The sequence below is a fragment of the Coturnix japonica genome, chromosome 2 (genome assembly GCF_054131305.1).
Source record: "Coturnix japonica strain WE chromosome 2, WE-NBRP24, whole genome shotgun sequence".
NCBI classification, from domain to species: domain Eukaryota; kingdom Metazoa; phylum Chordata; class Aves; order Galliformes; family Phasianidae; genus Coturnix; species Coturnix japonica.
Genome location: NC_140664.1, coordinates 76,026,578 through 76,051,845, shown reverse-complemented (window position 1 = coordinate 76,051,845; position 25,268 = coordinate 76,026,578). Strand labels below are relative to the sequence as shown.

At 36.9% G+C, this 25,268-nt stretch overlaps 1 protein-coding gene across 2 annotated transcripts in view; it reads left to right on the top strand.

Annotated features, from left to right (window-relative positions):
* The window catches only part of EXOC2 (exocyst complex component 2), a 119,430-nt gene that overhangs the window by 86,908 nt on the left and 7,254 nt on the right, over positions 1-25,268 (top strand). For both annotated transcript variants that reach the window (XM_015854490.3, XM_015854493.3), the window contains exons 24-25: positions 20,756-20,811; positions 24,481-24,603. In XM_015854490.3, coding sequence (XP_015709976.2) covers positions 20,756-20,811; positions 24,481-24,603 — 179 coding nt within the window. The remainder of the gene's footprint in view (positions 1-20,755; positions 20,812-24,480; positions 24,604-25,268) is intronic.

Below are 25,268 nucleotides of genomic sequence, written 5' to 3'. Positions count from 1 at the left end.
CCTGTCAGTTTGAACAGTCATGTTTAATTTGCCTGTCTAAAGAACTGTAACACATGAAATACTCAGAAAAAATCTTACCCAAAAATCTTTGCAATCCATACTTTATGTCACTGATGTCTTTCCAGTTATCTGTCTATAAGTGCTGGAAACACTATTTCCTTACATCCTGGAATTCACAGAGAAATAGGAGAATGGGAAGTGTTGTAATAAATGAACAGTTACAGAGAAATCTGAATGAAGATAGAAAAGCCACTTTTGGAGTAAGTTTAGAAAAAACACGCTATATTAAAACATGCCGTGCTTCTGTCAGTGTGGAAAAAGCGTGTACTCTGCTCTATCAGGCAGTTGTTCTTTAATTATTAGACATTTACTTATTTAAAACTAACAAAAAACATATGCATAAGGGAGGCCAAACTGTTTACACTGAGCAAATTTTAATTTAGCCTACGTGCTAAAGTTTTTATTACTTACATTTTCATCATGCATGCTCTTTTCGTTATGGAAGTTCTGAATGTCAGTAAGAACACTTGTATACAGTGTAATTATACATTTGTCCCTTTATTTTGATCTAAGGTGTGACTCACTGCTGGTGGTAGAAGGCGGCATGATTGGCTTATTTATTGAGAATAAATAACTTTCATTTAAATGTTCATTTTAATTCCGGTCACGGCATCTGAGTCTTTACAAGAAAGTCTTCAATTTTAACATGTAGTAACAATGACTTTTTTTTTTCTTGAAACATCATTCTAATTTATGTTTCTGACAATTAAGAGAAATTTAAGGGATAATGAGAAACGGTGTTAATCAGTTGCCTAGTATGTTTTTTAGATGATTTTTCTTTGTGTATACTGAACAGTCAGCTAGTTCAGTATATGGGGCTTTTTCGCTTATGTTCATTCTTTGCTCTTCTGGTAGTGGATTTGTTTTCCTTGTTTCATTAATTCTGTTTTGTAATTGAATTTAAAATGCATATGTTTTATCTCAGTCACCTGACAACTGAAATTAGGCTCTATTCTCTTCTGCATTCCAAACCTGGTGTCTTTGAGAGGGTTAATGAAGTGGTTGTGTTACATGGAATTTGGATAGAAAAGATTTCTGCACGCTGAAGTTTGTGCACTACAAGCAAAAGTAGTTGTAGGACATTCAGTCTTTTAGATTATTAATGTGAAGCATGCATGCAAATACCGACTTATTTTTTTCTTAATAAATTGGCAAGGATAATTACATTTGAAGTGCTTTATATACAGCTGCTATGTATATTTGAGACTACAGTCTGTGGATTTGCTTACCACACAAAAATGGGTGTTTGTTTTTCTGAGTAATTTAAATATGATGATCCTTCATAATTCCTTTCTAAAATGCTGGCTGCTGTGCAGTCTAGCTGGCATTTATTCAAAGTTCACAGTATACAGAGTTGCAGAGGTGAGTTAATCTTAAAATATGTATCTGTGTTTCACTGGTATTATCAGACCATTATCAGTAAGTATTTTTGGTAGTAGTTAAAATTTCACATTGCATTGAAAGTTTCAGGTGATCTCACGTTTTCATGTGAAAGTTGATTGTGTTTTTTAGGCATTCGTTCTGTACTTGGCATAAACTGAGCATAGTAGAGCTAAATCTGAATTTCATCCTATTTGGCATGTTAACAGAGCATTGTTTGAAACATTTCAAATATATCAAACGCCATTCTTACATTAAAATATGAGGTACATCAGATCTGCTAAATCAAATTTGTTATACATGTCACATCTCTTATCTGTTATTTGTCTAATTTTAAAATCTAATAAAGAACTTGTAATGGCAATAGCCTGATGAAAAGGTACTCAACAGTTAATAAATGAAATATCAAAAGGCATATTTAATTTGTAGTTTCACAGTGACATGCTTGTCAACCCTAACTTTTCTTCTTTTGTTTAATTTGGGGCACCAGCACCCTGCTTACATTTACGATGACAAGTGCATTTACATCTAAAAACCATTTGGATATAGTAGGTTTTTACTTTTTTTTTAAATAGGCAATTACTTTTTGACTGAAATGCACAAAATGGTTTGGTTTGAAATCTCTGTAACCCTTTAGGTTGCTTCTAACATTTCAAATGGATGATTTCAGAATTATCTTAGCAAGTTTAATGCAGATGTGATGTGGATTTGTGGAGAATCTTTGGAGTACTACTATTTATACGCAGTATTTAAGTGCTCTTGCTAATACGTTAGCTTTCATTCCAACTAACTCCATTTACAGCATACATTAATAAATTGATATTTAATCAATGTAGCAAGAAAATAGTAATAACTTTCCACATCAACAATCAAAATCTTATTAGGGTGAGTTCAATTCAAAGTTCTTAAACAACCATTCCAGCAGGCATATCCTGCATACATTGTAAGACCGCTGTTCCTGCATTTGGTTCACTGCATGCAGTTATTAGCAGACTAGAATCACATACTATAACTTTACAATCAGTGGTTATCATATCATAGCTTTTAAATTAATTTTGTAAAAGTTAATTATACGATAATTTGATGCACAAATGTCACTGCGTGTTTCAAAATACTTTCATTTGTGTAGCTTCATCTTAACCTCAAATTTCTCTTCAATTTCACTTTCAAACTTTCACTTTTCATTACACTTCTCACTTCTGATAACGGTGAGATTTCTTTAACATATTGCATTGATGTCTGAATTATAAACATTAAATATAATTCTTGCTGGTGGAATGGAGTTGACGTGGTACCTTCTGAGTCACTGGTAACAGCTGCAAAAGATTAGAACAGGAGAAGGACCTCTTTTTCCATTTTTCTTTATCTACTGGCATGGAGGTTGATTTCTGACTGCTACAGAAATCACACTAGAAACTATCCTGTAGAGACATTGCATTCTCCATATATATCCTCCTGACACATACAGAGTTGCACATGGACTGAATTTCAGTTATCAACTTGTGCTTTTCACACATCTTGCATGCAAGATTTTCTGCTGCTAAATATTTTTAGTCAGGTTTCTTGTTTGCTGCTCTCAACAGACTCCAGACTTTATATGTGCAGAAATGCAGTAGCTTGTATTTGACAGGCAGAAATGTCACCATAATGTTTACAGTTATTCCCTCTGTTCTGTTTTCTTACCTCACTGCATGCGTAATTCTTTTATTCTGAGGTCTGGTTGAGACTTTGCAGACACATTGGTTTTAGTAGAATATGGAATGGTTTCATCCAAATTTCAGGTTATACTCTCTGCATCATTTCCCTCTAACACATTAATGAGTCTTACGGTTCGACCGTTCTGCAAGTTATGACTCTTCATATAGGTCTGTATTTGATCAAAGAGTTCAAAGCTGTTCTCAATCAAGAGAGCTTATTATCAAACATGTTTAGCACTGCATCATTGTGTAATTTAAACATTAGAAAGTCTGTGATTTCTTTTGGAGCGGAAAAGGGCTGAAGCGGGTTTCTTTTTCCTTCAGCATTGCAACTATTTGTAACTAGACAGACTGATTTCTTTCTTCTTTTTTTTTTTCTTTTTTTTTATTCCTCCATTTTTGAACACTAACATATTATTATTGACTTTCAGGTATTTGTTAAGAAAAAAATATTTATACGCCTGCCTTTCCAGAGGAGAATTAAGAAAAACATCTATGTAAAGCTTTGTCTTTACATAGTAACTAACAATACTGTATTGGAGCTGGCTTTGAATTCCAGAAGCACCAAAAGATTTCCTACTGTAAATCCCTCAAGGAAGCAGCCTTCTCCAAAGAATGAGGCATTGTGAAGCCAGACAGCTTCTTTAGCGCTTTTCTTTGGATACTGTGTCTTCTAATTTCTAGACAGTTTAAATGTTTGGAAGCTAATAGATCAGATAAGATCTATGATCTGTACAGTATGATAGGTAATTTATTTGGTAAGAACATTAAATATAGCTTAGCTTCATGTGTTTGTAAGCAAAGTATTTTCACTTTTTAAAAAAATTTTTAAAAGTTATTTTAATGTTTTACACTTTAAAAATACTGGTTTTTACAGGGATTTTATCTGAAGTTTTCCTAAAGGTCTCATAAACTTGCTTTCTTTCCTGAGTTCTTTCTGGTCAGTTTGTTTTCCTTTAAAGTTTATTCCTGTTTTCTTTGCTGGTGAAATATCCATTTAACACAAGAGGGTCATTTAGATCATCTCATTCAATTAACCAATAGCTGATTTTCATATGTTGGTTTTTAAAAAAATCCAAAATAATAAACTGAACTAGAAAATATTTCCCAAGTTAGAGCTCTGTTTAAAAGCTCAGAAAGTGTTCTAGGAGCATGAAGAAAACCTGCAGGGGGTGGAAGAGAGGGGAGGATACGATCCAACTGCAGAAAGCTTTCTGCAGCTGTAATGAGAGCATTGGCAGGTTGGGTTTGCAGGCTGAGAAAGTCAGCAGGAATGAATGGATGAAGTTATGGGAGGGGAAAAACTCAGACATACTTCAGATGACTTTGAGAGACAGAACTGAAGACCCAGGATGGTGAGGGAGGTAGAGTGAGCATAAATACAAAAAGGCAAAAGCTTAGAACTCCAGTAATCACTGTTACTTGTTTTTATTTGATGACTGGATTCTTTGTCTTGTAGTCAATGTAAGACATTGGTTTTGAATAAGGTTGTGTGGACTGAGTGATAGTTACATACACAGGCTAGATTTCTGTTATGTTCTTGATAATGTTCAGGGTAGTTTCTGCAGCTCTCGTTAACATACTGAGAGGCAGTGGTACAACCACAGTGTGGAAGGAAGGTCTCATGGGATGTAAAACTGTTTGTAGTCCCAACCTCTTTAGGCTTTTTAGGAAGAGGATAAGCTCAAAAACAAATGTTCATTTCTACTGAAGTGCTCGCTTGTAGATTCTTTGCTATATCTCCCAGACTACCTGGTAGAATAATACTGGCAACTAAAAGAGCTTAGAACTGCTCTCTTCTTGTACCCTAGCACAATGTTAATGTCCCTTTGACCTTTTCTAGACAAAATCAAATAACATCCACACTCGTGCTGTTGCTGCATGACTGTCATTCTGTCTCGGCCTTTTGGATGGAACTGTTTTTCTACTATACGGCATTTATCTACAAATATCTTAGAAATATCACTGAGCTATTTCTTTTCTGCTATTTTATATTTAAATTTGTTTATTCTTTTGTGACGGTTGTATTCAGTCAGCATACTTTGTATTCACTGTTGTGAAGGAAGACAAAATCCTGTTGAAATCAAAGTGTCTGTTTTAAAAGTTGGGCTCAAGGTCAGTTGATACTCCATAGAAACTGGAGCTTTAAACTTGGAGCAGTTTAGTAAGTCATATGGAAACCACGTTCCCAATTTAAGAAGAGAGCATGCATGGCGGCAGTGTGATGTCAAGTATGCACAGATGGCAATATTTGAGAAACTTGTGTTGTTACTTGTAGGTGACTGGGGTTCTCGTTTCTGTTAATGACTGTTGTGCTGTAAAGTTTTGTTTCTGCTGCTGCTAGCTAAGTTATAATCTTCTAGCTCAAGTTATACAGGTTCAGAATTTTTTGTTTAAATGGAAAGTCACAAGTAAAACTTTGCTTTTGCTCTAGGAAAATTCTACTGGACTTGTCTCTGCAGATTGCTGCCAGAGTAGTGACAAACACTGTGGTAAAGCATAAAGCATAGTGAATTCAGGACAAAAGAGGACTTGTAAATGTTTTTATTCCCTGAATATGTGCAGCAGTTAAAGATATTGTGGTTCTTAATATTTTAAAAGCATTGTTTGAAATACAGTCTCCAAAATGTGCCTCGCCACCGGACAGCTAGCTAGCAGAATGGGAAAATAGCTATCTACTCAGTAACATGTTCTGCCCTGGAGAGCAAGCACATGCATGTTCTTAAGTTGGAAATTCTAATATGATAGTCTCGGCTTTCTGTACAGAAATTCTACAAAATTCAGCCTAGAGCGTGTTCTCTCTGTAGCCAAGTTATAAAACCCTTGAACTCTTATTTTTGTTAAGTGGGAAAGTATGATAGACTTCTAACAAAACAGCAGAGCCATTGTAGTAAAAAAAAAAAAAAGAAAGAAAGAAGAAGAAAAAGCAACATTTCATTAGCTTAAAATTTCTTTACACGATGAATAGCAATTTAAATTTAATGAAACACTTAAACTTTATTGATGTTTGGATAAAATTATAGTGCTAGACTTCAGCCGTTGAAGTAATTCAAAATTATTAAAATCCTTCACTTTGAACTGTGAAAAATCTTTAGCTTTCCAGTTATTATGGGTCACTCCTGAGTCCAGATAGCTTCCAAATGTTAAATTTGTACTTGAACAATGTTTAAGGATCTATTGTTTGGGTCATGCAAAGACATTCTTCATTTCAGACCCGTGCCCTTTTCAAAACACAGTTGGGATTGACTGAAACTTGGAAGTAAAAAGCTATGAAACACTAACGTTGGAAGCTAGTATGAGTTCTCACCTTCATTCTAATAAATAGGATAAATTTGCAATCTTACCAGGTTACTACATGCTTAGCCAAAATTTCTCTTTTTTTTATTTTCCTTTTTAACATTTTCCTGGCAGAAGAGCAGGCAACAAATTATTCTTTTTACTGTAGTAACATCTCTAAAAGCTGCTGCGGTTTGATTCCAAGTCACTGCGTGTTTAAACGCACCAATAAATAAAATTCTATGTAAAATCCAACTAATGGCATTTTTTGCCATTAAACATCCTCTTGCAAGTAATTTCCAGGTTTGCTGATCTGCATGCATTTTGACTTCAGCCCACGCTGCAGTTTTAAATGCATATGTTGGTAAAAGTAAGGACTGTCTGAAAGTCTTAAGTTATGACTGCGTCACCACGTCCATGAAAAAGAAACTGTGTTTTACCATAGAAATCAAACTTGAGAATTTGGTGGAATGAAGCAGAGATAACCTCCCAGTACATCTTCTGAGGCATCCATCAGATCTAAAGCGTTAGGTCTTCATTAGTACCTCCACCACGGCTGCAGAACATTGCTACCTGATTGTTTGCCTGTATGCTAATACCATAGCTTTGATTTTGTTTCTGATTTGCTGAACTCAATTAATAAGGACAAAAAAAAAATCCTTTGTATCCACAAGTGGGACACATACGTGTTTTGGAAGAAAATAAGAAAGAATATTAACAGGCAGTTCTGTGGTTTATTTCAGTGTTTGCTTTTTTGCGTTTTTTGAGTTAGGAACAGTCCCAGACCTTTGCAAAATTAATATCCAGAAGTATGGGGTTGTATTTTATCTGTGCCACACCTTAGAAAGATTCTTTGGCCTGCTGTTTATGGTTGTACTATTGATACTATTCAATGACAGTAGTAGGCTTTTTTAATTGCAAAGAGAGATGTGTGGTAAAAGACAGGATATTTATCTTATTGCTACTTGTAGTTCTTTTGCTCAAAGCATAACTTTTAAAGTTTTTAAATAAGAAAGTCTCTTTTTAAAGGTCCATACTGTACTTCCTTTTGCTTGTTTGCCTTTTCATTTACAAAGTACATCTGTCTTGAGTCAGTAACTGTGGGATATGTTTCACTGGTCAGACAAATGTAGGACATAACTGGACACTAACATATGAGTGTCTGTATTGTTCCAAGTACTTTCTTTGTGACATTTGTATCTTTTGGATCAATTGGGTTCCGTTTTTTTATAATAATAATGTTTGAGTGACAAGCAAATAAATTCATAAACATAGTATATCTCTAAACCCATTCTTCATTTATGAAATTGCTGTCATTTTGCATATGACAGGCTATTATTACTGTAACAGTAACTTCAGGAATTGGGAAGAACACACCGTTTCCTTAGCAAGTCTTGTTTTGAAAGGTTTTAATAATTTTAGGTTTTATAAAATCGTGAAAGGACACCTTCAGGGTGCCTTAAAAATGATGTGTTTGAAAGAAATAAATTAATATTCTTGCAGTCTATGCTTGGTTTGTGTTAGTGAAAGGAAATATTGCTTGAGTTTTTTGGATTGAGCTGTTCTCAGTTTTGATAAAGTTGTTGATTATTAGTATACCTTAGAATTAAAGAAATGATTGCTTTTCCCTATGATTTGGTCACTCAGTATCCTTATGGTGCATACAGCTACTCTGTTTTTGCTATGAAACACATCTTTTTGAAATCCTCACTTTTTGCCATTACGTAAATCCTCCTGTATCAGGACATCTGTTAGTATTATAATGAGGTCAGTCTTTATTGCTGGCTTTGACCCTCCACTCACATCTCTTGGCATCAATGTGAGCATCTGTAAAGTGAGAGGTGTGCTTGGGATTGGCAAGGACCACGGAAAATGATGAGTTATAACACTAAGCCATTTGTAACCTTATAACAAAATTGTGAAGAGGTAGAATTAGTTTATTGTTTTTCCTCAGGGGCTCAATTGTCAAGAATTTGGAAAATCCTGTAGGTAAATGCCAAACAGGGCACAGTACTGGAAAGTTTGAATACTGGTTATCTAAGAACATGAGTACTTGTTTCAGAAGGTGATAATGCTTGTACATAGCCCACCAGCTGTGTAGTTGCTATGTTGTGTGGTTTCTTGATTTTTTTTTCTAAAATCTGACAAAACACAAACAGGCTTTTAAGCAGCAAAGTAGTTTCCTAGACAGTGTTCTCCAACCTTATTTCAGAAGTGTTGGTGCAGATGGTGCTTTTGAAAATACGTATAACATGTGAGGACTGCTCTGAAAAAAAATGCCTCCTGTTTTATTATGTAGACCTGTGTCATCAGAGGCAGATGTTGGTGGTATGGCAGTAAAGATTGAACCTTCCCACCAATATTGCATTATATTTTGTTGGTGTGTGTCAGGTGGGAGCAGAAGAGCGGTCTGATAGGTCGACATCTAACATGGAAGTGAATATGAAGCAAAAGTGTGTCACTGAATTCCTTCACGCAGGAAAAAATGGTACCCACTGATGTTCGTGGATGCTTGTTGAGTGTTTACAAAGACCAAACAGTGGATGTGAACAAAGCAGGGCAGTGAGTAGTGCATCTCATCAGTGGCAATAGCAATATGGAAAACAAGGCATATGGATTTTTGTAAGCATGGTGTGCAGGCTCTTGTTTGTCACTAGCAAAAATGCATAGATAAAGGCGGTGACTATATCGAAAAATTGTATATTCTAAATCTAGTAGATTTGGCTCTGTCAAACATGTTATTGTCCTCCTAGTGTCTGCTGTGATTCTCATGGAAATAAATAGGAGGCATTATTACACACCCTACGTGTATCAAATGTGTGCTTAAACAGTCCGCCCTCTCTCATGTACAGTATTGCGTCTTGCCTCAGTGTTTCTCTTGCTGAGGGAGACTGATAACTTACATGTGTTCTGCAGCAAGAAAAATCCTGTTTGTTGCCCACTTTGTGTTATGTTGATACACAGAAGCATTTCACTCCTGCCTTAACTGCTGAAATCACTGGCAAACTTGCCATACAAGGAATGTCTTCTGTTGATATTTTTTTTCAGCACCTTGTGTATTAGTTTTTAACATTCCCTGCTGTATCAAAAGAAAAACTTCCAGCATAAAAATTGTTCTGAAGTGGAAATCTAGTGATAATAGGACATGTAACAGTCTGTTCATTACATTTCTAGGGAGACAGAGGGAGGAAATATTAAAAAAACAAAACAAAGAAGGAATTTTCCTTGAGGATAATAAAGTAGTTTTTGCTTAGGAAGCCATCCTGCTGGTAGCAGATGGTAGTAGGAAAACTTAAGATGATACTAAGACATGATTAAGTGTATTTATATGAAGAAGGAGGATTTGTTGTGTTTAAGAGTCTTGTACGTGAATTTCATTATTCAAGCCTGTTTTTTCCCACTCAGGGAGAACAGTGATTTTGTTTTGGTAGTATATGTCTTCTCTTACAGAATAATTTTGTTTCACCTACTTCATACCAACCATGTTAAATATCTGATGGTTTGATTATGTGATACTGTTGAGTTTCCCCATAAGTCACACAGCTACTTAATTTCAAACAAAAAAAGACTCAACTACCCCAACACTGTTAATGCTGAAGTAGATACAGTAAGGTTTAATCTTTTTATGGGCTGCTGAATGTGTGTGGCAGCACATTGTTGTTCGTGAAGTGTTTATATTCTTAGTCTGTATCAAGGTTGTGTTATATGGGTTACATCCACGCTGACGGGGCATTTGTGTATATACAACACTGTTTAATGGCTGTGACTGTAATAATAATTAAATGACAACAAAAAGTCTAGCTTCCATGGGTCCTGTTTCTCAGGCACTCAGCTAAGCATTATTGATGCTCTTGCTTACAAGTAGGGATGTGGGTGAACTGATACCTGTGTATGCTTACATGAAGATGTATGGACAACTATAAGCTCAAAATTAAGTTTTGTTGTGTTTTTTGTTGTTGCTGCTGTTTTTGTGTATATGCTATTTGTATAGCAGAAGGATTTTTGACTTTCTTTTGCCATTTACATTTCATATTACAAGATTGTTCCACTCCACACTGTGTGAGTGTGAGCCTCAGTGTGAGTACCATATGCAGTTTTGGGCATCGTGGGACTAAAGGGACATAGAACTATCAGAGGGCATCCAGAGGAATGCTATGAAAGTGGGAAAGGTCTGTAGGGCAAGGTGTGTGAGGAGCAGCTGAGATCCCTGGGTTTGCTCAGCCCAGAGCAGAGGAGCTGAGGTGAGGCCTGATGGCGGCTGCAGCTCCTCACAGGGAGCGGAGGGGGAGTGCTGAGCTCTGCTCTGTGTGACAGCGACAGGGCCCGAGGGAACAGCATGGAGCTGTGCCAGGGGATGAGGAAAGGGTCTGCATTAGAGGGTGGTGGGCATGGAACAGGCTGCCCAGCATGGTGGTCATGGCTGCAAGCTGCTAGTGTTCAGGAAGTGTCTGGGCAATGTGCTCAGACATACGATTTGAATTTTGAGTGTTGCTGTGTACTGATCCAGGAGTTGGACTCAATGATCCTTATAGGACCCATCTAATGGGAGATTCCGTGATTCTGGATCGCAGACTTCTTCAGCCATCCCTCAGAGCCAGGTTTGATGAAGTTCACAACCATGTCTGCAGCTTCTCTTCTAAGTACACCTTAGTGCAATCTATGCACATGGGCGCAGAATCATTCCAGTTATTTTGGCAACCTCTTCTTGTAGATTGATGTTCATGCATTGATGAAGATATTAACTACGGTATTGACAGTCGTTAGAGCTCTTGCAACGCCTATCGTTCTGAAACACAGAAACATTCGGGTTCTTTGAACATCGTAAAGTAATTTTTTATTGTTTGAATTAAAATAGTTCGCAAAGTACAAATAGTGTAAGTCTTGAAAGCCTTTACGTTTGAAGTTTCTGGAAAATAGTTTTGTGGCTACCTCTGTCAAGTATTTCAAGTGACATTCAGCACGTTAGCTACATCAACAGTATCATGGCTGAAAGTAAGAGCAAGGCAGCTAATTCAAAACTGTAGTGCTCTGTTCCTGAGAGCTCAAAGTATTTGGCCAGGTCTTGACTCACAGCTATTAGATTTTGTTCTCACTTGTGTCAGAACTGCATTTTGAAAAACCATTTTCCCAGATGCTTTACAAATTATTTCTTCTTCATCAAATTTCAGTTTTCAGTAGATATTTTTTAGGTCAGTATTAGATTTTAGCGCTCTAATTTCTAGGGTGTTGTATGATCATAATTACTATTAGTTATACGGAGGAGAATTTCAAGCAAACATTACTCCTATTCACTTTAATTAGTGTGGAGCTAGCATGAACAATAGATCTATCAAAACATTTTCAGTCTTACCAAGAAAGACCCACTAATGAACTATTTATAGCACACTTGTATCTATTTTTGTCAGTGGTTAAGGACTGACTTAGGACAAATGGGTTAAAAAAACAGGAAATGTGGTTAAGTAAGTGGGTAATCTCTCCAGAGAGTTTCCAGTTTGCCTACACGTTCACATTTTCTTCTGAATGTGTTCTGAAAACAACACTAAGTACAGTACCTTGAAATCCATCTCTGCTTAAAGGAGGGAATGTTTCCAGCAATAGCAGGAAGTGGCCTAGAGAAAATTTTTATGTTCTCTGTTCAATTCAAATGAGGCTCTGGAGTCACTGTGTTTTTTTTCTGCTTTAATAGCATTGATGTGTTCATATTACATTTCACTTGGTTCAGATGTATCAAATGCATCCATAAAAGTCTGTAAATATTGTAATTGCATCTTCAGTTCCACTTTAATTTTAAATAATGTCTTTCCTTGAACTTCACCCTTTTTTTCCAGTTAGGATTTTGCTCATTTGTTAGTAACACTATGCACGTATTTTTTAATAATATATGTAATCATGTTTGGAGGTAGCAAAAGTAGTTCTGTGAATCAGACTGCATAAATCTTACTGCGAAATAACAAAATTACTGACCATGCTTTTGGTATCCATTTAGTTGCTCCAGGAAGTATTGTCTGTGTTTCTTGTCTTGGAGAGTGCAGAAGCAGTAACATTCACCTGAGGGTCATTCTTTGCACTTCTCATTATTTTTTGACTGGATGTAATTATTAGCTTTTTAAAAATCAATTCAAACGTTATTCGAGTCAACAGGAAGAGAGAGTATAATAAATCAAGTAGCTTTAGTTGTGGTAAAGGCTGTGACCTGGTAGAGTTCTATTTTTAGAGTTACTGTCAGACATCAGTGTTTTACTGTTGGGATCTTGCAGTGTACTGGAGATTTTTTTATCCAAGAAAAAGCAAAGTGTGATGATAGATAGATAGATAGATAGATAGATAGATAGATAGATAGATAGATAGATAGATAGATAGATATAAAAAATATATATTTATATATATATTATATATATATATAAGACTTTAATAATTAGAAAAAATATGCTTCTATAACTACCTTAATTCAGAAAACAGGCCACTTGAAGTACCAGTATATGAAGCTGATTTCCTATTAGCCATCTCTGAAGGCAGAAACCTGTTGTAAAGAGTAGAAGTGAGCTGCTTTGTTATGTCCATGGGGAAATTCCCAGTCACATCTCTACTTCTTTTTTTCTTTATCTTTTTAACATCTGTGGGGTGTTGGGTTAGGTGATAACACTGTGTGGGTGGGGACACTTAGTAAAGAGGCATGACATACTCAGATACAAGTGCTGCAGTTCATGAAATACTCATGTCTGCAAACAAGTTAAGTTTCTTTCTATTCCACGGTTAGGAGACTATCTTGAACCCTACAGGCTTCTTGGAAATTAGAAGGTCATTTTTCTAAATGAAGTATTGTTTTCACTGCAGTAATTGGAACTAGTAGCTAGCTATTAAAATTATTTTCAGAAATATGAAATAATTCAGATCATTTTCTAATGAAGCAAATCAAAGTTCTTATTCTAGAAATGTGCAAAGTTTTTGTCCATAAGATAATTTTCATTCTTTCAGTTTATACATATATTTGAATCAAATAGACTGTCAATTGCATTAAATTTTCCCTTATAGTTGATGTTAGATTACTAAATATTTTTGTGAAACAACACTTTAATTCAAATGCATTCTTAATGGTCCCAGGCATGCTCTTGGTCTCATTGATGGTACATGTAACCTTTTTTCATGTAATCCTGAATGTTTAAGTCTAAATTGTTTGTATATGTACTTTTTTTTTCCAAACCCAAGTGAAATACTGTCATTTCAAACTGTTTTATAACATCAGCATAATGTAAAACAATTTTTGCTATACAAACTTTGTGTTTCTGAAGCCCAAGTCTTTGAAATACTTTGTGTGTAAGTTATATTATAAATTACGTTTATTCAGAATGCTGCACATCCATTTTACTTTGGACTTTTATTCTGTGCTGCCTCCCATTTGATTCATGGGATAGTCAATGGTTAGAGCTTCCTCCTGCTCTAGTCTCAGGAAGTGATCTATAAATGTGGGAAACCTAGAGTTGTTCTGAAGATAACTTAAGGGTTTGTGTCCAGGGCATATTGGCACTGATTTATTTAAAGTCCTTCTAGCAACTTATGTGCAGACAACATTAACCTCTCTGCTGACCTGCTGTGACCTCAGACAGCGTTTCACTTTTTAATGCCTCTTCCCCCTCCCACCCAATGTTTTACCTGTTTATAGTTTTAGTTTTCAAATAAAATATTTGCTTTGAGTCACAAGTTATGGGTAACGGTAGGTTGGGTAGGAAAGTGAAATTCTGTAGTGTATTTTGCACACTGGACGGCTCAGCTTGTCAGGACACATCAGTTGAGCCATCGGGTTCCTGAGAAAGCTTTGTCAGGTAGAATGGGTCTTGCTTGGTGTGTTGCAAAGTGAAGCCTGGAGTTATAAGACCTGCCATCATGAAAATAGGCTGCCATCCTATGGGGTATCCAGCTCACCTGTAGTGCTTTTTGTGTAAGGGGGAGTTCTTGGAGGAAAGAAAAACATCCTAACCGCACTAGAAATTGTGTCAGAATAGTTAGTTAAAACAGTTGATAAATACTACCTCAGCAGCCAGAACCTGTAGGAAATTCAACAGTTAAAATCAGACTGTTTAAAGAAGTTAGATCTTCTTTGTGGCTATCATTGAGTTTCTTTATTACTGTGCACTACACAGCAGTGATTAACGACTTGCAATACATGTTTGCAGGTTTTTTCTTCAGCAGTTTCATATAACAGGTTAAAATCTTAGAGAAGAGCTGAAGGAACTTAACTGACCGTTCAAAGCATTCTGTGTGACAGATGTAAAGTTGCAGTACTGTATTTTTGAAGCTTGGTGATCAGCACTTCCAATATCAGATCAGTTAAGCCTGGCAGTAGGGTGTAATGAAATTGAAGATGGTGTATATCAAATAAATGTAAAAGTGGGTACATTCCTTAAAATGGAGCAGTTGAAATGATTTTTTCTCTGTTTACCTTCCTTTATATATTGTTATTCTTAAATTCACTGTCAGCATAGCAAAAATAACAGGTATCAAATGCAGGTAGGTACAGTTGTCTTTCTGGATTGACAAATTCTGTTGTTATTTTTTGAGGAATGTTTTTATCAGAAAGTAATCAGGCAAAAAAGAAAAAAAAAAAAAGAGTTTTAGTTTTCAGACTAATTGACTGTTACTGGCATAACTCGCCAAATAGAACAATAAATTGTACAAATACTGCATACAATTGGATGGCTTTACAATTTGAAACTGTAGGCTCCCAGGCATCAGTTTTCCTAGCTGTACCAAGTCATGTTCAGGCCTGAAGGCCAGCAAATTCAGTGCTCACTTTTCAGAGGCACTAGAAAAGTTGCTGCCATCAGAAGCAATTACTTGTCCAAGCAAGTACTGACCTCCTACTGAGGCCAGAATGCTCCCTAAGTTGGTGGCTCTGTGCCTGCCCAAGACTCATTTCTGTTTCAGTCTCTCAGAGTTTATGTCAACTCACTCAAAAGAGGTCTGGTAACTGGTCAGTGAGTAAAAAAATGTACATTCAAAGAATAGGCATGATTAGCTTCACAGTCCACACAGCACTGGTAGCTTCAAATAAGATCCCCTTGTCACTGAAGTTAAAACATGTCAAATCTAAGCTGCAAACGCACTTCCCTGAGTGTTTATGTTGCCCTAGCAGGATGACAAGTCATTCCTTGAACTGGAGTTTTCTAGCCTGCAAAAGAGGTGAAAAATGTTTGGTATTCATATCCTCTTTTCTTACTCTTAGGATCATTTGAAGAGCCAAGTTGGCTTCTGGCACACACAAAAAAGAAACCCCATCCTGTGGGTTCATTTGTAGCATGTGTGCAACGTTTGCTCTATTTGTGCGTGCAAGTGTTTTCAGCTTCCTTGCATCTTAGAATTACGCATACGGCATTGCAGTTCCAACTTTTGCATGCTTATTCAGTCACTTCGGAGGTTTCATAGTAGAATGCTGTCATCTAAGTACTTGGGGGAAGCATCGCTCTTAGAATTGCATGTGGGACAACTGGTAGCGCTGCACCCTCAGAACATCTCCTGAATGACTCCTGCACTGGTGGGCTAGAAGTTCAGTTTCTGTTAATCCGCAGAACCACAACTCTTCTTCCCTTTTCCTTTTCCCATAGTTCACACAGTCATCCTTGCTACCGCTTTACAGTATCATTAAAATTGCTCATAGATGTAGACTTTCTGTCAGATTTCATTTGTGAAAATTTTAATCAGCGATGTAAATTGAAAATTAAGTTTAATAGATTAATTTGCTAGATGTTTTACCAGCAAAATCTACAGTGGAGGGCCCCAGATTGGAAGATGCTATTTTAAAGTTTGTCAGCCATTGTGATAGTTGATGGCTGAAACTGTCCTTCACTTTTACATCTTAAATCTTCCCATCCATTTTTCTTTAGAGCGTTAATGGCTCTTTGTTAATGGAAGCTAGAACTCTCCAGCAAGTCAGATTCTTCGATGTTAAGAATAGAGTGGGAGTGGACTGCATTTATGCTCTAACAGAATAATAACATTTTCCTGAGAGAAATTGCAAGGACTTGTTGAGACTTTCTTTAACGCGTTTCTGTCAGAAGCTAGGAAACGGTATTGTATTTGTGCTTCAATAGTCTAAATAAGTGGTATTTTAAACTTAAGAATGTTATGTTTCACTTGATTAGCCTAATAGTTACAACCTACAGTTATATGCTGCATTACCTTTCAGTGCTGTATAATAGAACTGGCAACGCGGTGTCCCAAAAACTGTAATTGCGTGGGCTGCTGAGCAGCCGTAGAGAAAGCTGCACAAAAATTCTATTCTAGACAGAGTTTTTTTCATTTTGAAATGAATTTCACAACAAATTCACAGTTGGATGCCACTGCTTGTATTTCCACTGAATCATACTCCAGAAAAGTAATACTTTGCTTCAACAAAGCTTGCCACAAACAGTGCAGTGATATAAATCAGAAATTCGATATTTTCTAATTGTAGTTCAAAATATAGTATTGTTATTAACTATGCCTGCAGGTCCTGACATTCAGATATGTTTGGCTTTGTCTCTAAATGCAAAAATGAAAATCCTTCATAAAGAGCAAAAAAGAAGGGCTGGGGGGCTGGGGGGGAATGCCCTTTTTACTCACACTCTATTCAAGATAGAAAACTGACTCCCAGATAGCAGTGGTTTTCATACCAACATATATTAAATAGCAAAATGAGATTAAACCTGTTAACATGGTTACTTTTTAGTTTCCAGCCTAATTTTACCAATGGTCCATTCTGTTATACTCTAGTAGTGTTCTTCACCTCAACTATTTTTCCCTTCCCTCCCTGAGTACCTCCACTTACTGGCAGTTTTGGAGTACAGTTGTACCCTCTCTGGTTTAGCTTACCAATACAGGATCTTTCAGACTATGAGGTACTGCAGTTAAGGCAATGACAGCTTCATGTGCATGGACTGCCTCTAAGCTGCATAGCTTTACTACTGTTATTAGCACAGTTTGTTTTTAGTTCTTTGTTGTTAAATTGCAAAATCTAAGAAACTGAGGACATCTCTGAGCCTATGTTGAGCCTCCGGGTTCTGAAGACATAGCAGAACCTTAGGAAAACCTCGTTACTGCTAGATACTTGAATTGCTGCAAGAAGTAATCTTTAAGCTCCCAGCTCACCCTTTTGTCCAAGGACAAATGCAAGGTAAAGGAAGCACAATAAAATGTCTGCTAATGCCCTTTCACTGAGGTTTTAGTTAACAGTTCTATCTTAAAGCAGGGATGGGGTAGCAATGTACAGTAGTTACACTATTGTCACTTTGTTTTTACTGTAGATTCCTTCTCTGTTCCATTTATGGTAATTTATGTAATCTGTCTCAGGCAGAGATACCTAAAACTTGGTGCTGGTTTTGCTGACATTAGTATTTCGCATTTGTACAAATTAACAGTACCTCATTTTAGCCCCCATCTCTGCGACTGAGCTTTTAACTAGTTTTGTTATGGAAGGTTTCTTCGCACAGAGGTGATAGGCAACCTCCACTAGCACAGTCAAAAGTTGTTTAATGCTGCTCTCAGCAGCAGCAGCAGGCAAAATTAGCAGCTCTTGTGCAGAGCCAAGCTGCTTAAAAGCACACAAAGTATGCTACCTCAGGAGCTTTGGTGGGATGGGTTGGAAACGAGGATTCTTCCTTCGAACCACATCACCCTCTTACGCAGCCCACCTTGTTCAGTTTGTACGCATCCCAGCTTTTCACTCGCCTCCTTGATAACGCTTTTCCTAGCTCAGCCAGCTGGCCTCCTCTCTTTAGGACACGGACCTTCCCTGCCTGTTTTCACACGGCAGCCCCCCTCTCTGTACTTCCATTGCAGCTCCCAGCTGTACAAGAGTTGGAGTGTGTGAGAGTTGCTGCGTTGGAGAAGCAGCAGCTTAGTTCAAGAATATTACTTTGGCTGACTAATGAAAGTGCTCTAGCAGTGTTAAAGTATCCTTAGAGAAAGGGACCATATAAGCCTTTAACTTGCATGGCGTTTGCACAAAAGAAAAACATGCTGTTTCCACATGAAAGGTCCTCCTGTCACAAGAAGAGGCTAGAAGGCAGCCAGGAGCTGAATACCGCATAGGTCTGCAGACTGAAATCGAGCTTTGCACCCTGAGTTTAACGGCAAACCAGTCCCCAAATCTGCCCTGTACCTCTTGATGTGATTTGCATACCACTTCTTGGTGCCTTGTGGAGTTGTGTTTGGCTATGGGAGGTGATACAAATTTTATCCTCTGTGGTACAAAGCCTCTGAAGGATCTAAACTGAGGCAGAGTAAAGCAGGAGGAGAGCAGCAGCAGAGGAAAAGGAAGGGGGTGTTTCATTTCCACACATACCTGTTATCTTTTGGTGTGGTTCAAGTACTGGCGTGTAGCATCCTTACTTTGTTTTGCAGGTTACACGGGAGGAAAAAAAAGTTTCATAAAATTTCTGCTATTGCTTTATTCCTCCCTCCCTTCCTTCCTTGTTGCAAAAAAAAAAAAATTACTAAGATAACAAGAAATTATACGATTGCAACCTAGTGTGCTGTGTTGTTTGTTTTGTTATTGGTTACTGGAAATGGAAAGAGTGACAGATTTTCAAGGAAGAGGATAAAGTTAGCAACAAGAGACATCAGAGACATTTTGGAATATGTTGGAAATGCTTGGTTTTTTTTCTTTACCTCTGACAGTTATTTACATTTCTTCCCAAGTGAAAGTTGACTTTCTGTCTAAAAAGATTGCAGCTCTTTTGCTTGTTCAGAAATAAACAGTAAAGTCATCTTTGATGCTTGCCTCTCTGCCATGAACTTTTGGAAAGAGGCTGTGTTGATACAGAGATGTAGCTGCAGAGTTCATCTACATGTTGTCAGCAGGTTGAAATAGGAGTTATTACCTAGCACTTCTTTCTCCACCTTCACCCAGACACTCTTAAGAGATCTGTGGCTGCTTCAGAAGGAGCCCTCCAATCTGAATATTAGGCTGCATCATATCTCTCAGTATAGACATAGGAGATATGCATTATTATCTCCTGCAAGGGGGTCTTGTTTTCCTTTTGTCCTCCTCTTATAAAATATTTGTCCCTAATAATTGTCTAAGAAAGAACAAGTGTCTCTGTTTAGATCTTGGGATGTGCTGTGGGAGCATGTTCATTGTATGAAGCAAACCTAACCACAACTGTGTTGGTGATTGTGAGATGTTACTGTATCCTCTTATAGCGTATCTCATTTTGATAAACTCAGATGCATCTTTTTTTTAAAGTGATTTTTCATAGGAGAGCCTGAGGAAAAGTGGAGTAAATAAAATGAACTAATTAAAAGTTTGCTTTGTAATTTTTATAACAGCACTATTAATCACAGTGTGATGTCTGACCTATGTGGTCTCACTAGTCTTTGTCCAAGATTCTAATACCATACTATAAATTCAATTTACTGAAGGGAGCAATGAGGTCGTTGAATGTTCTCTTGTGCTGGAGCAGTTGAAAATGGAAGTTGATCTGTCATGTGGATCAGTAACCTTCTCATTACTGCATTTACACTTCCACTGTTTATATGTACTGTGATGAATTAAATGCTTTCTAATCTGTTTTTGCCTACAAAGTGAGCCACCAGAAAAGCAGCTGAGGCAAATTTTAGATTGTTGCCTATTTTAGATCTTCCCGATCTGGAATCTAGTTCTGCAAAGTTACTCCAGATCCACAGTAGCTCAGGGGACTCAGAACCTGTCCTAATTGTGAAGCATACCGTGCTGAATGTCCTCCTGTTCAGAGTATGGTTTAAATTAACAATCATTTAATATGCTTGGTAAATAAATTGCTTGACTTGTTCACCTTCCCCAAGAGGAAATTTCTACTAAGAAAGATGTGACGCCTTCTTAAACTGTCATGAGTAATACCTTCTGAAGCACTTTCAGAGAAACAAAAATCCTTGCTATTTCTGTCTACAATAATAATATACAGTTGCTTATGTAATGATATAAAGGTACAAAGCAGTGACAGTAAGCCCTTTTCTTCCATTTCCTTAGAATTTACATGTAGTGCATGTTCTTTGCCACAGTACGTGTCTCCCAGCAAGGCATCCAGAAGTTATATCTTAACGATGCTAGGTTTTTATTAAATTGCACAGTGGTGAAATTGGGTTGCCAGAGATGAATACTGAAACAGGAACCTGCTTTTGCTGTAGGGAAATGTGCCTTTCTCCATTTGATTTGAAAAAGGAAATAGACTAGTGGTGTGGCCATGGAACTTTCTCTTTCTGCCTCTGATTGCAAAAATACTAGTGAAAGGAATGAAAAAAAAAATACAGTATTGAACAGGAGAATGTTATGACTTTGTTGAGACAACAGAATGACGGTGATTAATTACCTTCTTTGTTTTTATTTTCAGGTGTCAGAAACTATTTGAAAGAAGCATTAGTGAATATCATTGCCGTGCATGCAGAGGTGAGACAGCTTCAGATTGTTTGATGCTTACATTCATACAAATAATTTCACTGTACTGTGCATGGTAAATTCTGTCTTTCATACCTCTGAAAATCATCCGTCTGTTGAGTGATCTTCATTATTGGTATAAGAGCACTGGGTTAGTTTTAGCCAACCAAGTATGAAACTGCTAACTTTTTTAAAGGCAGAAAGTGATAAACAGTTCCTGTTTATCCTCAGTGACACTCTGTTATTCATTTTGGAGTACTTTATTCTTTCCACTCTCTGAAGAAGAAAGCCAAAATCTAAAGCAGAGTTCTTCCCTTTCCATACAGGGCAAGGAGAGAGACAAAGGGAAAAAGAGGGGGAGAAAGAGGTGGAGATAATGCTCGCTTTCTCTGATTAACTTTATTTTGCACAGCAAATAGAGAAAATCTTGTGTATCACTTACAAAGAAATTTTGAGTATATATCATTTGTAGTGAAAAGACAATGTGTATGTCCTATTCTTATACATAGGGTAAAAAGTGAAAAGCTAAATACAAATTCTTGTAGTCTCTGTATGACACAGCCTTCAAAATACTTAGGTACACAGTGGCTCATGACAGGGAATGTATATTAAAATATACACATTATTAAACTAATCAGCTCGTAGAGTCGCAGTAACTTGGTCTTTAATGGTAATATGCAGTTTCTTACAGTGCATTAAGTTGCAGCTTCTTCTACAAGCTCCTTCCTTCCTACCACCAACAGTGTTTCAGATTGCTGTTGTTCACAGTGTTAAGTGTTTGTAATTGTATCACTATGTGTTATCAGAAACAGCTCCAAAATACCGCTAATAGAGCTGTTCTACCTCTCGCATATATCTAAAACCTGGTAAGATTCACTTGATGTTTTTGTTTTACACCTTCTTAAATTTAAAAAAAAAATAATAATCATCACAGTCCATTAAATATTTTCCAAAAAGTTACTTTAATCTCTCCTAACATTTTTGTTTGATTTTTTCAGCGTATACTTAAAGCAGTTTTCTGGCAAGTGTTGATGATTCTACCAAATGCTTTATAACAAAAAAGTAAACAAAAATACACGCCAACATGGCATTTCTTTGTTACTGCAGTTTTTCAGCATAGTTAAAATTAATAAAAATGAGCTTTGTAGATTCAGGGCCACCTTTGACTGATTTAGCTAATCCTGTTAACAGATGTGCTTATTAAAATTATGCTACAGAAAGGGGCACTGTTTTCCTGGCTTAATTGAGACTGATATTGATTTTGGCCCAAATAGGGTGTTGCTTGGTAAATTTTGATACGTGAAATATTGAGGAAATATGAAAATGTGTGTCAAGATGTGACACCCATTTACACCATTTTTTCTGGCAAAATTCTCTTAGCCACGTAAGATTTAAGTTTAGTTCACAAGGCTGTGAGTTTCTGGTGTTTGAAACAGCAAAAATTAACCATCAGCTGAACAGCAAGTATGATCTGAAGTGGAAAGAAAACTGTTTTCCTGCCTTTGAATTCAAGTTTAACTGAAATCAAAATAAGGACACTGTATTGCAAATTTGTGATGATTCACTGTTGCTGAGAACTTTCTTTTTTTTTCCTGGATTCTGTATAGTAACATCAAGAGTACTTGTTAGGGGCACAAATAATCTCTTCTCAGTAGAAAATCTGTACGCGTGTTCCTAGTACGCTGAGTTGAATTGCTCTGCGGTATTTGTTGCTGATTAAGATGACCCCTTTACAAATTATTGTGTTGGGTTTTTTTTCACTGTACCACTAAGTATGTCAGTTGCCCTGCTTGTGTGGGCCAAAACACAAAAGTAGGCTGTGTGTTGAAGTAGCGGTGGTATCAGTGATATACATAGGTCACTCTGAAAGTAATGCCTCCTATTTATTTCACTGGAAACTACAACAGACAGAAAAAAAGTGCAATAAGACTATTTGATTTGTCGGCTAAAAGGCATCAATTTCAACACAGTCATTAGCAGTAGCTCTACATTTTCTCCAGTGATGAGCAAGAGCCTGCATGCCACACTCATAAACATCTGCACCAACAGACCTGACCCACTGGCACTGTCACCACTGCTGAAATGCACCACCCACTGCCTCACTGTGCTCACATCCACTGCTTGGTCTCTGTAAACATTCAGCAAGTGCCGGTGAATGCCACCGGGTGCCCTTTTTTCCACAAGAAGGAATTCAGTTCCACGCTTATGCTTCATATGCTCTTCCATATCAAGTACCATTCTGTCAGACTGCCCCTCTGCTGCCATCTGTCACACAGCATCACAACACATAATGGAATATTAGTGAGAAGGTTCAGCCTCTAATGCCATACCACCAACACTGTGGAGGCATTACTTTCAGAGCAGCCCTCATATATGTGATCAGCTTATTTAGTCTGTGGTTCAAATTGCCCTTTCGGAAAGGACCTTACATTACTCTAATATATAATTCATTTCTGAAATCACTGGAAATTGATAAGAAATTATACATTTATTTTTGCTTCCTTTAATTTATTTCTGCATGCGTGTATGAATATCTTCTTTTAATTACATTTCCTTGTCTGACATTATTCAAGGAAAAACATTTGACTACTTAATTATTTAGGTTTTTTTAAAGTAGAAATCAGGGAAGCATTTCTTAAAAATTCTATCTAGTTCATTTTCTTTCTTTTACCACTCTAGTCACATTATCTGCAGTATCTTTTCTCATCTTTTCCCCCAACCTAATACAGTTTTAATGCGGCTTTATCTTCACCTGTAAGTTCACGATCTGTTTAACCTATAATCTCACTTCCTCCTGTGTTCCAGTCTCTTGGCTTGCATTTTCTCCAGTGCTAAGTAGAACACCATTCTTTTAATTCACCAACAATTTCTCACTTCTTTAATGAAAGCTTTAAGGAAGACAGTTACTTCAGGTTTTTCTTGAGGCATCGATCTAACAATTAATTCTGTGGTAATGGTGATGCTATGCTGCAGTTGCTGTTCTGAACCTCAAATGGTGGATCCAAGCATCACTTTAAAAAGTCGTACAAATAAATAGTGTAGAGGGTCGTCTTATTGCATGGAAAAAACAGTAGCATGTAAATGTCTTTGCCTGGAAATTAGCAGCTCTCAGTAGGGGAAAAATATCTGAATGAAAAGCCACCATTGTACTCTCAAACCTTTTCAAAGACTCATCTCCACCAGAGAGCAACAAGACACTCGCCATTTGACTGTGATGAGGCAAGTGTGCAGCTGAGTCTGTGCCACATCTAAAGGATTCTAAAAGAAATTGTGAAATGCTTTTTTAAAATGTTGCTGAATGCATAATCAGGTCAGTCAGTAATCCAGTCCTGCATTAAAGGTGCAATCCACAAAGCAGTCTATCTGCAGTGACCTGACTACCTGCATGCAGCCTGTGAGAGCAGATATTTTGTTATCCCAATGCTTTTAGGCACTGCCAGAAAGTTGTCAGTATCATATACTACGTAGCTGACATTGCTACTAACAGAGGTGTTTGGTCAAAGCATGGGGCAAATGCCAAAAGAAATGCTTCAGGTTCCTGTTACTTTGAAATTGCTTTGTCCATAAACAGTGGTCCTTTCAATCAACAAATGGTGTTGTTTTTTTAACAAAATGTTACTTCATAAAATGTTTCTTTTAATGTAGGTAATGTGCTCATGATTCTTGTTTTATAAAAATCAGGTGTTTACCATTTCCAAAGATCTAGTTCCTCGGGTAATGTCAAGGATTGTAGAAGCAGTCTCTGAAGAACTGAGTCGGCTGATGCAGTGTGTTTCATCGTTCAGCAAAAATGGAGCTTTACAGGTAGTTGAATACTTTGTTCTGTCAAACACTGAAGTTTAGAACAGAAAATAACAGAGCGGTATAACCTGTGTATTTGTTGGTTTTATTGTAGCAGTGAAAACGAAGTAAAAGATATGACACTGCAACTTCTTTCTAAGACGGATGGATAAATACCTTTTGGGATATTAGGTCATGGGTTTAGTTATATTTTAGCATTCTCTTTATGTCCAAGTACATGAAGGGTTGCCCATATCCTATGAGATAAAAAGCATTATAGAATCATAAGAGTGTTTTGAGTTGGAAGGGACCTTTAAGGATCATCTAGTTCAACCACTCTGCCATGGGCAGGAGCATCTGTCACTAGATCAAGCTGCCCAAACCACCAGAATGATATCTGCTTGAAATGTTAATGAACTATATTTGTCTTGTCACTGTTTTGTCTTAAAGAGAAAAGGAAGAAGTTTATGACATTTTTGACTTTTAAAAATCGTGAAAATGCCATGGGGTAGGATCCTGTAGGTCTCAGCAGATCTGATCACTTGCCCAATCGCTATTTCTGTTCAACAGCTACCCTTACGCTGCCCTCTTCAATTGTGACAGAACTGGTAGTTTTATTTACTACTGAATAAGTTCTAAAGGATTCTATAAGAAAGATAGAAAGAAAAAAAAAAAAGTATTAAAAAGCA